Source organism: Chiloscyllium plagiosum, chromosome 9, assembly GCF_004010195.1.
Source record: "Chiloscyllium plagiosum isolate BGI_BamShark_2017 chromosome 9, ASM401019v2, whole genome shotgun sequence".
Lineage (NCBI taxonomy): Eukaryota > Metazoa > Chordata > Chondrichthyes > Orectolobiformes > Hemiscylliidae > Chiloscyllium > Chiloscyllium plagiosum.
The window spans coordinates 77,313,283-77,325,967 of record NC_057718.1 but is presented as its reverse complement, the minus strand read 5'-3'; the positions used below and the strand labels follow the sequence as shown (position 1 = coordinate 77,325,967).

Sequence of the window (12,685 nt, the reverse complement as noted above, 5' to 3'; positions counted from 1 at the left end):
CCCTCTCCGGCCTATCACCCTCACCTTAACGTCCATACACCTATCGCATTCCCAACGCCCCTCCCCCAAGTCCCTCCTCCCTACCTTTTATCTTAGCCTGCTTGGCACACCCTCCTCATTCCTGAAGAAGAGCCTTTGCCCGAAACGTCAATTCTCCTGCTTCTTGGATGCTGCCTGACCTGCTGCGCTTTTCCAGCAACACATTTTTCAGCTCTGATCTCCAGCATCTGCAAAATACCTAGCTGACATGCACGTACTGTGTTTGCCACATAAATTGTTTGCACATGATATAGGTGTGAGATTGGCATAGCACAGTGCTATACAACGCAAGGATATTAAACTAGAGAAGGTTCAGAAAAGGTTTAAGGATGTTGCCAAGAATGGAGGGTTTGAGATATAAAAATAGACTGGAAAGACTAGGACTTTTTTCTCTAAAGTATAAGAGGGTGAGGGATGACGTTGAGGCTTATAAAATCATGAGGAGCACAAATAAAATGAATGACAAGGGTCTTTTCCCTGGGGTGGAGGAGTTCAAAACTAGGGGCATATTTTAAGGGGAGAGGAGAAAGATTTCCAATGGACATGAGAAACAACCTTTTTACACAGATTGGTTCATGTGTGGAATGATCTGCCAGATTCAGTGGTGGATGCAGGTACAGTTACAATGTTTAAAACACATTTGTATAAGTTAATGAATAGAAAAGGTTTGGAGAGATATGGGCCAAGCACAGGCAGGTGAGACTAGTTTGGTTTGGGAACATGGTTGGCATGGACTGGTTGGACCGAAGAGTCTGTTTCCATGCTTTATGACTCCACAATGTCCATACTTCTGATTGATCCCTGCTAATAACTGTGACAAGCTGTCTGGCTTTGTATCAGCACTAAATAGCAAGGCAAGAGAGAAATATTGTTAGCAGATAAGTTCTGAATGAGGCAGCAATGCATAAAAAAAGACAAGGCAATGCAAAGACTCTGTGAGAATCTAAGAATTGGGTTGAGCGCCTAGAGAGCAAGTGAAGAACCCTGAGGTACACCCCATTCCAACACATGAGATGGCTGCCTGTCCCTGTGTGCATAGTTTTCTGATAGCAACATTATATGTATTGCTGCACTCGAAAGTGGAGAACTGCTTTCTAAGTGGATCAGAAATGTCCCATGAGGATGTGATGAGATTGGTGTGCACCTTATGCTAACCTCTGTGGACAGATAGCACAGGAAGTCAAGACAAATAGAGCATACCCAGAAATGTTAAAGATTGTTCAGAATGGAGGACTGCAGGAGCAAGTGATGAGCTGGAGATGCCAGGTACCCACTTCCACTTTCATGGGATTGCTTTTGTCAAGTTTCTGTCTGCTGTGTGGGAGAGTAGCAAGCTGTACTTAAATCAGGCAAGATGAGCTACTAATGTGAAGTAAATGCATGCCAATAGACCTTTCGCTGCACAGTAGTGAGATTCTTGGCTCACCATTTAAACCTTGGGTTTAAAATTGGACTTTTCTCAATGTTGAGAATTTCATTTCTCGACCTTACCATATTTTCCCAAATGATTTGTCATTGCCCACATTGTTCTGGGACTGGAAGCATTCAAATCCATGTTTTTGCCTCAGGTGTCCTAAAATATTATTGCAGGCATGGTGCTTTGAGCGCCACCCCAGAGTGGAATTGAAATCAGATCCCTGGCGCTGTGAGACAGCAACGCCAAACACTGTGCTACCCAGATCATGGCTGATCTGCCCTATCCCTCAAACCCTCTTTCATGTTAGCTCCTCATGTCTCTCAATCTCTGAATTTGTGAAAAAAAGATGTATTTACCTCCTCTTTAAATATTTTCAGTGATTTAGCCTCCACAAGCCTCTGGAGTAAAGAATTCCAGACATTTGCTACAATTTCCTTCCTATCTCAGTTCTGGATGAGAGTCTCTTTATTCTGTAATTATAACTCATAATTCAAGACTCTCTCACTCATGGTAACATTATATCATCATCTTCACTGTCAAGCCTCCTCAAAATCTTGTATGTTTTAATAAATTTGCATGTGATTCTCCTAAACTCTAATAAACAAAAGCTTAACCGGTTTAACCGATCTTGATAAGTCAATCTGTCAATCCCATTCAATCCGTTCAATCAGCCTAGTGAATCTCTTTTGCACTGTTTCCAATGCCAGAGTATGCTTTCTTAAATATAAAACCCAAAATTGTTTTTAAACTCCACCAATAAAGATCAAAAATCCTTTTGCTTTCTTAATTACAGTACTAACTTGTTGCATTTCATGCATAAGAACACACGATCCCTCTGCATTTCATGTTTTTGGAATCTCCCTCTATTTAAATAATAGTCTGCCTTTTGATTCTTCTTACTAAAATGCATGACATTTCTGAAATTAAACTCCATCTGCCAGGTTTTTGCCCACCCACTCAACTTAACTACATCTTCTTGAGGATTCCTTATGTCCTCATCACAACATGTCCTCACACATGTTTTTACATCATCTGGCTCCCCCTACCTGCTTACATTTACAATCACACCCTCCTCTCTGCAACCATGGTCCAAATTGCTGCAATTAATGTAACAGTCTCCTGAAACAGTGTCCAGGTACCTCCTTCTCACCTTCCCTCCTTAATGTGTTGCAGTGTTGGCAGGTTGGACTCCAGTACATCCATTTTGAGTGGAATTTCCTTCATCAGCCAAGACTTGCCACAGATGTGGTCTGACATCAGCATCCACTGGCTCCCACATACTACAACTGTAACACATCGCCTACCTAGCCATCTCGATTCTATTTAATTAATTTGGATGTTAAATATTTTAAAGGTGAATTTCTTAACTCTAGCTACAATAATGTCTCCTGACTTATACTACTTAGCCAATCAAAAGAGACTAAATAAACTCACCAATCAACTACCTTTTTTCCTTATCTGCTGCTGCTGCTGCCCTTCTCACACTGTCCACTCTCCTCTTTATGTGCTGTACCTGATCTCTCTCTCTCTCTCTCATGCTCCTAATGAAGCTCATTCCACACAGTGTCTTAGAACTATTCTCATAAGGGGTGGTGCAATTACTAACCAAACCAATACAAGTTCTTGAAAGCACAAGGATATGTGTACAATAATTAAACTGAAATAAATTATTAAACTAAATCTGAAAACTTTTGCACTCACACTATGCATAGGAAAAACAGTGTTTAAACTGTTAGTATACTCATTCAAAATTCTATATTTTGCTCTTTTAAAGGTGGCATTAACTTACTTGTTTTAAACAGCATTATGGCTATTTTAACAACTGAGAGAAATGTGTTAATCATCTGTATTTCATATTGTTACTTTAGAAACTTTTAAATCAGATTTTATTGCTATTTCAAAACCCTGTAAAATGGTTAAGGAAATATGACAATTATTTGTATGTGATATGTTATTAAATTAATTAAACCCATACCTGTATAATATTAGTCCAGACAATAGCTGCAAATGAAGGTCAAACAGTGATCGAATTACACCATGCTAAATTAGTATTCTTTGCAAGATGGTAGATAGCCTGGCCAAGTGTGGATTGCTGTACTGAAATTAATGGGAACTTGCTACATATGGTTAGTAAACAATTAAAATAATTTAGCACACCAATCCATACAATGCATTCAGCTGTTGGATAGGAATATAATGTGCTCTAAATATGTAGTATTAAACTATTAAAAGGTGAAACTAATCTGGACTGGACACTTTAACATCAATTTAATATATATATAAAACAATAATAATTTGCTCAACATAAATGCAAACACAACGTTATGGCCTTTACTTTTATTTGACTTCAACAAGTTTGAATTATTTTGAGACATCAGCTTAAAAAAAAATGAGGACATCAACAAGAAATGTTTTGATATTTATTAAACTATATGCTTCAAGATTCCTTGGGGATGTAGGTCTTCATTAGCAGGTGCTAAATTGGCCCAATAATCATGATGGACACAGATTTGGAATCAGATGGCCTGCCTGAGCAGGGTAGCAACTCCAGTAGCTGTGAGAGAAGAGGTTGAGCTTGCTTCACAAGCCATCCCTCTCCTCTAATGACTTCAGCCATGGTCCTATCAACATTTGTAACAAGGGAGTAGATCTGCATATGCAAGTACTATAACTTTGTGGATCTCAGGCATATATAGTCAGATTATATAACATATGCTACACTCTAATTTATTTATAATTTACCTGCCAGTTTATTGTCCATTTGCCTTTACGATATAATTTGTAAAATGTTTTTCTATACCTAAAAGAAATTGAAGCTGATTTGCAACATTGGTATTATCATCATTTTCTGTTTTGAAAGCATGAATATTTTCAGCTACATTATTCTCATTGTTCAATTATAGTGCTTAAAACTAGCCAGCACTAACAATTACCAAGTAAGTGTTCATGTGGTTAACAGGGTGAAATGAGCCATCATTGTACAAACTAGCTGAATCTTCAATTTTGCCTGACCTTTCATGACTCACTGCCATGTCAATCATGTGACAATCAAATTGTTCATATACAGCTCAGCAGCCAACATGTAAAACAGAAAACAGAATGTCTAGGACAATCCACATTATCACTATATAACTATAAGACTACCACTATATTGTGTTATATAGTAATAATGTATAATATTGTCTAACAATGTTGTTAAGATGCAAAAGGAAATATGGTCATAACTGGCTACAATTGCTAGAAATTAAACATTAGAGCAACTAGTGGAACAACAAAATCTCCATCACATTACAAAGAAGTAAAACATACACTGTCATACTAGTTACTGAAAAATGTCTAATATTTATTGAATATTAACATATTATAAAGTTTAAGTTATATAGCAAAATGTTGCAAATAGAAAAATTCATGACATAAATCAAACATTACTGTAACTTTTCACTATAACCTTTTTTTCAATGCCATGTCACTAAATAATATGGTACATGATATATAAAGATAAGGAATTACTTTAAGTCTGTAAGAGAAAAAGAACTGTATTTTAATCAGGATCTTTTATAAAATAATTTAAATTCAGTTAAAATATTTTAAAAATTGTTTTGATTTGTAGCCAACATTTTATTTACAAGTTAAATGACTGAGGGGAGAAATGAATCATTTGTGCATTTGGATTGTGATTTAGCAAGAGTGCAAAACAAACAATTAAAATTAACTACATATTATACATCTTTTGAATTTTCATTTCCATTGAAGTGGGGAGAATTTAAAATCAAGAGAGATATATAACAGACCAGAAATCAAAATAATCCCCACTTATGTCTGTTGTTACCACATGCAGACTGATTTCATCCAAACACTTCTGGAAAGTAAAAGCAGTGTTAACATTTTGAAACAACTACTCAGGTTGCTCATTAATGTTTCCTGATCATTAACATGCGAAGACATTTTGTATATATTCAGTAGGAAACCTCTAAGCTGTCATTATGGCCAGCAAAGTTATCCAACACCAAGCAGTGACAGACACTAAGAAATAAAAATAACAGGTAATGAAGCAAATGGAATCACTTGCCAAATCCACTACTGTATACAGGTAATGGTTGTTTAATTCTTTTTCTGCAAATAGCAGAATGCAAATTACATCTAACTATCTTGTTTCAGAGGTGGGCAAATGAGAACCTTTGGGCTGTCCAATGGTCAGCAGTTGTATTGCTATGTTTTATTTAGAGACTGGGCTTCTAAGAAATAACAATGCGTGTGCCACACCTTGAAATGCAGAGATGCATGGAGATCTCCTCTGATCCTAAACTGAGTTCTTAATCTCACCAATGTGGATAAAGGAGGAGAAGGTAACCTTCCCATTGGAAGAAAGGAATAAATCAACAGAGAAAGTTATCTCTGGAATGCATTCATGCATCTTCTTGCAACTTGCTCAGCCAAGCATTAATGTAAACACAAAGAAAACTGACCACGTTGGCTCAATGTATGACTTGGAGAGATAGAAACACTGGGAAGAAAACATAAAGTTTATTCCCTCAATTAATTAATGTGTGATTATAGGAAATATTAAGCAAGGCAATATCTAAAGAATCAAGCCAGACTTTTTAGGAGGAAGTTGGGATTCACTTGTACATATTAATATAAGTTAATTTTTATTGGTAGTTTTTTTTAACTAACCAAAGTTATGAAAGGATGTGGGACAAAGGTTGGTAAATGGAGTTGTCACAAATCAGTCATTATCTTCTTGAATGGTAGAACAGGCTTAAGTGGCTTTTTGCTGTTTCAATGTTTTACAAGTTCAACTAATCAATCATAGTAATACAACATGGAAACAGACCCTCCGATCAAATCAGTCCATAATGTTACCATAATCGCAAACTAAACTAGTCCCACCTACCTGCACTTGGCCCATATCCCTCCACATACCTTTTATTCATGTACTTATCCAAATGTCTTTTAAATGTGTAACCATACACTCTGGAAGTTCATTTCATAACGAAACACTCTCTGTGTAAAAGAATTTGCCCCTCATGACTTTTTTTTAGGTTTCTGAAGCTTTTCTTAATTTAGAAAATAGTCTACTCCTCAATTCTTCCTACCAAAGTGCATACACTCACACTTTCTCAAGTTATATTCCATCTGCCAGTTCTTTGCCCACTCTCCTACCCTGTCCAAGTCCTTCTGCAGCTTACCCACTTCCTCAACACTACCTCTATCTATCTTTGTATATCTATCAACTTGCCATTGAGCAGATGGTGATTAGCCATCTTTTTGGGCGGCTGTATTCCATAGGGAAGGTACTTCCACAGTGGGAGGGTGTTCCAAGATTTTGAATAATGATGAAGAAAGGATAGGGTGACTTGAAGGGGAACATGCAGCTAATAGGGCTCCCTTTGGCCTGTTCTCAATTACTTTTTAAGTGGCAGATGTTATTGAAGGACCCTTGGAATTTTGCTGCAATTCATGATGGAAATGGTACATACTGCAGGAATATTAAAGAAAGTTAAAATTTTGCATGGTGGTTGAGATACTGATTAAGTAAGCTGTTTTGATATGGATGGATCTGAGACTCAAGTGTAGTTGGAACTGCACTCAACCAGGCAATTTGTAAAAACTTCATACTTCTGAGAGATAGCACATAATCAGGTCCCTTTCAATTAGTGAACAGACCCTGAAGAATCTCAAGATGAGTTATTCAATGCAAAATTCCCTGACTCTGGCCTGCTGTATTTATTTGTTTTCTTTGAGTAGTCCAGATAAACTTCTGATTAATGTGCAGATCCCTAGGATATTGATGGTGGGATATTCAGTGATGGTAGTATAACTGAATATCAAAGTAGGTAATTAGGTACTGTCTTGTTGACAATGTTCATTTTCTGGCATTTGTGTAACCCAAAAATTACTTGTCTGCGATTGGTCCAAGTCTGTGTATTGTTCTGATGTTTCTGTAGACAAGCATAGACTGATTAAATTCTGCGGAGTTGCGAATGGAATTGAACACTCACTGAGCTGAATGACTTGTTTCTGCACTGTACAATCTGTATAATTTAAGTAATTCTAATTAGGGCAAAGATATCATGACAAATAACATTTTTTTGGGATTGATTATTTTGCCTATTAGTTTTCAATACTCTGTGAAGTCACGTGATCTCAATGTTTCTAAATTGCTTTTGTTATCACACTTGATGTACTGCATGTGGTGAACATTTCAAAAAGACTAATAAATCTTATTACATATAGTGAAGAGGAGAAAGAGTTATAAATTAATGGTAATAATCATAGAATAAAATAATAACATCAAGATAGATTGGCAAGTCTTTTTAGATGTATTCCAATAGATTTTATCATATAACTTTGTACCTCCAACTTGCCCATCTAGAAAATAAACAGTCTTGTTGCTCTTCTCAAATGCTGTAAAATTACAAACAGAATTATAAATATAATTTTAATGTCCCTATGATTTTACTTCAGGTTTCTCCAGGAGACTCTAGGACAATCCAAGAGGTAGCAACCCTAATCAGGAGTAAAGCGGCTCAGAGATGACACACATATTTTTCATTTCAATTTTTCTCAAACAAAATTCTACTGCCTGTGCACATAAAGATGAATTAATCTTCCAAGTTAACAAATTTGTTATTATGCACAAGCAACAATGGCTCAGATCCTGAGCAAAGAACATTCAATATTTTGTACTTAAAGCAAATCATGTAAAATCATTTGAAATCAGGATTGAATTATGAAATTGTTTTGCTGCTACATAAATATTGCAACTCAGTTTGATCCCATCCCAACACCTATACCAAAACCGAATACAGCAATTCACAATAATACAAAACAGAAGTCTTGTCAGTCACTTTTTATCAAGAATGATATTTCCTTCTTTGTCTTTTATTCGGACTCGTCCTGTGGAGTACTTTGTTTCCTGTCGCCCATTAGAATATACAGTCTTTATGGTTCCATCAGGGTACTCCCTGCGTTTATACTGTGATGTGTGGATCTCCCTCTGTCCATTGTTGAATTCAATAGTTTTATCTCCATTGCTTAGAAAGAATCAAACATTCAGAAACTGAACACATTGTGATTTTCATATTTTACACCAAAGCAATAACTTTTTGGGAAAGATAATGAGGTTCTATGTGCATTGAATATTTAATATTGCCATAGCTGTTTTATGGGGCACCATCTGGTATTGTTACAGCTAAATGTTTTAGCCAATATTTTAAAAACAATAACCAGAATCTTGATAAGTCTATACTCACAAAGAATTGTGTCCCATTGTACAGGAGGTTACTCCAAGACAATTCCATTAATAACAATGGAGGGAGTGGTGAATAAAGAATAATCTGACAGTAATCAGAATAATGGAGAACCAATGTGAAGATGTATGGCTAGAATAGAGAGCTGAGGTGTTCTGAAGATGGGTCATTGAAAACATTGACTCTGCTTTCTCTCTGCAGATGCTGCCAGGCCTGCTGAGTTTCTCCAGCAATTTCTATTTTTGTTTTAGAGAGCTTAGGTATTATATTGCATGGCATGGAGAAATTAAAGCAAAGCAAGGATGTTTAATGTAGTTAGTTTCCTGGATCACAGAAAACCAATGGAGTTCTGGAAAAGTAGAAATGACAGGTTACAGGATCTGACAGGAAAGGATGTAAGTTGTGGAATTTGTTTACTTCCAAGTGGATAACTGGACAAGTAACCATTCCAGTGTTCTAAGATGCATTTGTCTGCCATTAATATTTTGAAAATGATTTAATCATCAATATAGTATTAAAACAATATGATAACTTCATAAGAAGCAATCAGTATTTTCAGGACAAGAATATACATAAGAACTAATGAACAATGAGTTGGCAAGGAAAAGCTATCGAGTAATTTGGACCAGTTGGGTCGGAAGACAGGAGCAAAATGTATCTCAAACAAGAATTGAAAGTACATGAAATAGGTATGTGAATAAAACAACCCTAAGTGAATAAGAGAGAAAAACATTAATTTCCATCGTGAAATGGGAGAAATACACAAACCTGAGGGTAAAATAAGGGAGAAATACACTTACTTTTGAAGATTCACTATTGTTCCATCAGGGAATATACTCTCTTCCCGACCATCAGGAAAAAGATGTTTAACTGTCTGGTCCGGAAATATTATTTCCTTCTTACCATCAGGGTAATGCTTTTCTGTAAAACAAAAAATAGCAACATTCAACCAAAATTATAAGAAAATTGTTTTTTGAAAACCATTTTAAAAGAAAGTTCAAGAAATAACAGCATTGTAAAGACCAATATGTGCAACTTCACCTGCCAATTTTCCATTTTATGATATTTGGCATCAATTACAGCCCCCTCAGCAAGGGAGGGGCCTTGTTTTCACCTGTTGGAAGTGCATGAACGTGGACATAAGATGCAGATAGGTTGGTGTCAGAATAATAACTTGGTTTAAGTGGTAGATATCTTAGCAGATAGTAGATGTTGATTCAAACTTCACTTTGAGAGATAGCACATAATCAGGTTGTAATTTCAGTATGGTAAGGAGGATATTTGATGTTGTCAGTGAACTTGCCTTTGGGTTTAGATGTTAAATTGGAGCTGGAGAGCCACACTTGGCAGTGTTTCCAGGAGGCAGAGTTGGTTCTTCACCTTGAGATCGCTGGCATTTCTTTCTGCAGTTCCTTTCCCATACTTCCTCTTGCTGACAGGTACTCACAAAGAATTGTGTCCCATTGTACAGGAGGTTACTCCAAGACAATTTCCACTGAATGAGGATCTTCCAAGCAATGGCGTCTATGTTGCATTTCTTGAGGGAAGCCTTCAGGGAACCTTTGAAATGCTTTCTTTTGTACTCCTCTCATTCAACTGCCTTCCGTCAGTGGATGAGTAAGATTTGCTTTTGTGTTCAGAACTCAGATATCTTAAGCACGTGGCCGGCCCAGTGGAGTTGGTTTTGAATAATAATGGCCGCAATGCTGCTGCTGTTAGCTGCTTTAAGGAAGCTGATGTTAGTATGTTTATCCTCCCAGCTGATGTGGATAATTTATTTTTAAAAATATTGATGGTACTTCTCAAGGTTTTTGAGGTGGCATCTAAACATAGTCCAAGGTTTGGTGCCATACAGAAGAATCAGAACTCAAAGATAAACAAGGATATTAGTAACATGGATGGCATGGCTGTTGAAGACTCTCATCCTTAGGTTTCCAAAGTCAGTGCCCACAGATTGGATGCAGTGTTGGATCTCACATAGATATCAGCTTTAGATGAGAGATAGTTCCCCAGACCAATGAAATGCTCCACACTGGGAATAGAAGGAATGACCAGACCTTGCCTGGACATGGGTTATTGAATGATTGCTGCTGATGATGATCAACATACAGCAGTTACTATGTTTCAAGATGCTTCAAATCACTGTGCATTTTTTATAAATGTTTCCCTTGATGTGTGATATTACACAGTTGAATAGTTTTTGACATACACATCTAAACTTCCAATACATATTCAGATTAAACCTGAAATATTTGTAATAGCAGTAAATTTGAACCAAACATTCAACTCAATCTCTTTGTAGTCAGCTTATTAAGATAATTATTCATGGCTCCAGGTACATACTTAGATATGTGGAAGAAGCATGCTGGTTCAGGAACTGATGTCAATATGCAGATGATCTTAAAGATATGCAGACAATTAAATGGAGTATCAGCAAAGGGCAATAAAAATAGTTACAGTTTTAGGAAAAGCTCAGAATTCACCTTCAACCCATTGGCAATCTTTCTTGAACTAAAGAGAGAAAGGGCAGAGAAAGGGCACACAAAAAAAATGGAGTGCAAACCTAAAATGTAAGGCATGAGCCCTAAGGAAAGCAATGATCAACCCCAAATCTTCAAAACAGCAAGATTTTTAATTTTCCAACTGAATCTGTTTTCAGTGATATTAAATCATTCTTTGTCTCTCCAATACAGCATAAATTTGACATAATTGACTATAGCTTCATTAAGGCACCTACCTATCTGGTTATTAGGAAACTGTAACATCTCCATTCCATTTGGGTATGTAGTATGAGTCGTCTTTGCATCGGCATAGTAATAAATCTACAAAAGTTCAAAACATGTTAATTATTTTAAACTGTCATTTTAAAAACATTTTCTTTCTTGATGCTTTCCCCTCCACTCGTGCATACATTTACTCAAGTGCAAACCTTGGTTCAGGGGTGCCTGTATCTTGCTTCCTGTTTTTCCATATACGTGAACTTGAAACTGTGGACGCGAAATTTGGTTATTCTGACTTTCAGACACAGGGTTCATGGTCTGCAGCCTGCAAAAGCCAATTCTAATTGAGTATGAACAGCTTGAAAATTTGTTGGATCTACCTCATTACGTGATTGTAGCATCTGGCAAGTAGGTTTAGCGCTGGCTACTCCTTAAAACAGCTAGTTTCCTCTTCATTCAACTGAGGTAAGACCAGTAGCTTTTCAGAAACATCAGGACACACCTAATCTGCTATTCTAAAAGGCAGGCTACTTCTTAAAGATAAGCCACACTGAAGAATAACTGCAACTTAGTTGACCGATGTGGTGCTGCAGCATTGGTGAGAAGCTATTATGTCATGGAAGAACAAGCACTACCCCCAGAAGTCAAATTCTGGAGTCTGAACTAATGATCTGACAGCACTATCACAAAATCTCTAATGTCCTCACAGTGAGGAGGAGAGAACAAAAGAGCAGTGCTGATGAATGGGCATCATCCAGGATTTTGATCCAGTGATGGTAAAGAAATAGTGATATGTTTCCACATCAGGATGGTGACTGTAATGGAGAAGTACTGGCAGTTGGTGGCGATCTAATATATCTGCTGCACTTGTCCTTCTAGATGGTAGTGGTCATGGGTTTGGAAGATTCTGCCTGAGCAGTCGTGGTGAATACCATCATATTCACGGTACACACTGCTGCTAATGTGTGTTAGTGATGGAAGGAGTGAATGTTTATGAATATAGTACAAATCAAGTGGGCTCCTTTATCCTAAGTAGTATGAAGTTTCTTGAAAGTTGTTGGAGTTACACTCATCCAAACAACTGGGAGTATTTCATCACATTCCTGATTTGTGTCTTGTAGATGGTGGACAGACTTTGGAGAATCAGGAGGTGAACTACATGCTGTAATAGTTTTAGCCTATGACCTGCTCTTATAATTACAGTATTTTTATGGCTGCTCCAGTTCAGTTTTGGTCAATAGTGGTTCCCAGGATGT

General features: G+C 36.9%; 1 protein-coding gene across 1 annotated transcript in view; it reads right to left on the bottom strand.

The window, feature by feature from the left end:
* Window positions 1-7,857: 7,857 nt before the first annotated feature.
* Window positions 7,858-12,685, bottom strand: part of LOC122552959 (centromere protein J-like) — a 129,525-nt gene continuing 124,697 nt past the window's right edge. Inside the window, exons 12-14 of the mRNA XM_043696273.1 lie at window positions 11,447-11,531; window positions 9,510-9,630; window positions 7,858-8,493 (exon numbers count right to left, since the gene is read on the bottom strand). Of these exons, the coding sequence (XP_043552208.1) occupies window positions 8,304-8,493; window positions 9,510-9,630; window positions 11,447-11,531 (396 nt within the window). The 3' untranslated portion in view covers window positions 7,858-8,303. The remainder of the gene's footprint in view (window positions 8,494-9,509; window positions 9,631-11,446; window positions 11,532-12,685) is intronic.